This window comes from Echinops telfairi, unplaced genomic scaffold (genome assembly GCF_000313985.2).
Source record: "Echinops telfairi isolate 266 unplaced genomic scaffold, ASM31398v2 ScPeMD7_7421;HRSCAF=8459, whole genome shotgun sequence".
Classification (NCBI taxonomy): Eukaryota; Metazoa; Chordata; class Mammalia; order Afrosoricida; family Tenrecidae; genus Echinops; species Echinops telfairi.
The window spans coordinates 11,421,831-11,423,979 of NW_022111321.1; the positions used below are offsets into that span (position 1 = coordinate 11,421,831).

Below are 2,149 nucleotides of genomic sequence, written 5' to 3' on the forward strand. Positions count from 1 at the left end.
TTGTGTCAAGCACATTTGTACATTCGTTACCCTCATCATTCTCAAAACATTTGCTCTCCACCTAAGCTCCTGGCATCAGCTCATTTTTCCCCCTCGCTCCCCGCTCTCCCCTCTCATGAATCCTTGATAATTTATAAATTATTATTATTTTGTCATATCTTGCCCTGTCTGGCGTCTCCCTTCACCCACTTGTCTGTTGGGGGTTCTTATAGCTCTTATCACAATCCATACATCCATTCATTGTGTCAAGCACATTTGTACATATGTTTCCATCATCATTTTCAAAACATTTTTTTCTACTTGAGTTCTTGATATCAGCTACTCAATTTCCCCCTCCCCTACCCTTAAATACACTTTTTAAAATGACAGAATTTCTCTTTGTATTATAATTTCTTTAGAGGTAGGAATTACGTATGCATACATGGTAGACCTGTGAGACTTGTGTTGTTACCCTGTTTCCTCCAAAATAAGACAGTGTCTTATATTAATATTTGCTCCCAAAGATGCGCTAGGTCTCATTTTCAAGAAAAATAAGACTATTTTTCCATGAAGAAGAATACGGTACACGTTTATTCTTTATTGTTTTATTAAAAGAGACTTCACACTTCATGTCTGCTCTGGCTGCACTGCGGCCAATAGTGAGCTGCGTGGTGGCACCTGCCGCTACAGTCCAGAGTCCAGAGTTATGGTAGCTTGGGGGGGCGCTTATTTTCGGGGAGGGCTTATTTTCAGGGGGCCTTATATTTCAGTGAGAGGCAAAACTGTAAGTAAGCCCTGTTTTCGGGCGATGTCTTACTTTCAGGGAAACAGGGTTGTAAGGTATGCTGTTTCTATTAATATGTAATATTATTTAACCACTAACTTATTGTTAAATTGTTATATATGTCTCAAGATGTTTTGACCAAAGAAAAATATGATTATGATTGTCAATTACATTCTCATTTTAATGTAGTTGAATACTAAATAATTTAGGTTTATCTTTTTCAGGATTCTGCTGGTATGTGCTATCCTTCAACAAAGAATCATGAACAGACATTCTCTTACTTTATTGTGGACCCCATCAAGCGTCATGTTCATGTTTTATATCACAGTTATGGTGTAGGAGAAATGTCTTAATAATACAATTTTCAATTAGCTCTTTCTACTGTTCTGTTTCCAAATTCATCCACTTTTTATTTTAAGTCTGGATAAACATTTATTTTGCAACTTAACTCAAGTAAAATATAAAGAGCCTGCTCAGAGCAACACCAAGATACCTTTCTTTAAAGTTGCCTGAAATACTAACACAGAGAAACCAACTTCTGTCTCCATAAAAATCTGTACTTATACAAGTTGTAGCATTTTACAGTTATCACGGATTAAGGATCTAGTTCATGTGTATTGCACTAATAAGCAAGTTCTTGTGCATTTTATTTCAGAAGCTAATTAACTTTGTAGCAGAAAACTAAACCTCTCTTCCACTGATTATTAATGTGCATCGCTAACTCCATAAGCATGGGTTTAATTTCATTGCATTGTGTAAATGTTTATAGTTCTAAAGCTTTGAAAAGTCTAGTAATCCTTGGATACATTGTATCACTAAAAAGCCTCAATTTTTAAAAAAAAGTTCTGAAAGCAATTGTAAATGTTTTGAAATCATATGATAAATTAAAATTAGTTCTGTAGGTAATAGAAGAGCTGTAAATAAACAGAGCTGCCTTGCTGGTATTACTAAGTTGGCAGAAACGTGAGGAATGTGTCTCTTAGTACTGTCCCTTTAACACATTACTAGAATAAAACTACAACTTGGGTTTTTAGTGAAAAAAGTGATTGACAAGTATCCCATGGGGGATGGAGAGCCTGTGGGGAATTCTGAGACGAAGAAAGAGGAAGTTTGGAATAGGTGTGCCTGTGTTGTAGTGATAAAGATGTTGATTTTGTATCTCTCTGGAAAACAACTGGCAATTTGGATGTAGAGCTCAAGAGAATTTGTAGACATAAGAAATATGTCTTTGACATTGAGAAATAAGAGTAGATATTAATCTATAAACTCAGGTATACCACAAATGTAATTTTCACTATTTTGATTCATTCCCAACTCATGACAACCTGGTGTGGTAGAGTACAACCCATAGGGTGTTCCCGACTGTGTTCTGTGCAGAATAGTCTT

The 2,149-nt window shown here is 35.7% G+C and overlaps 1 protein-coding gene across 1 annotated transcript in view; it reads left to right on the forward strand.

Annotated features, from left to right (window-relative positions):
• CFAP300 (cilia and flagella associated protein 300) overlaps positions 1 to 1,730 on the forward strand; it is a 35,615-nt gene extending 33,885 nt beyond the window's left edge. Inside the window, exon 7 of the mRNA XM_004709012.2 lies at positions 988 to 1,730. Within this exon, the coding sequence (XP_004709069.1) occupies positions 988 to 1,116 (129 nt within the window). The 3' untranslated portion in view covers positions 1,117 to 1,730. The remainder of the gene's footprint in view (positions 1 to 987) is intronic.
• The last annotated feature ends 419 nt before the right edge of the window (positions 1,731 to 2,149 follow it).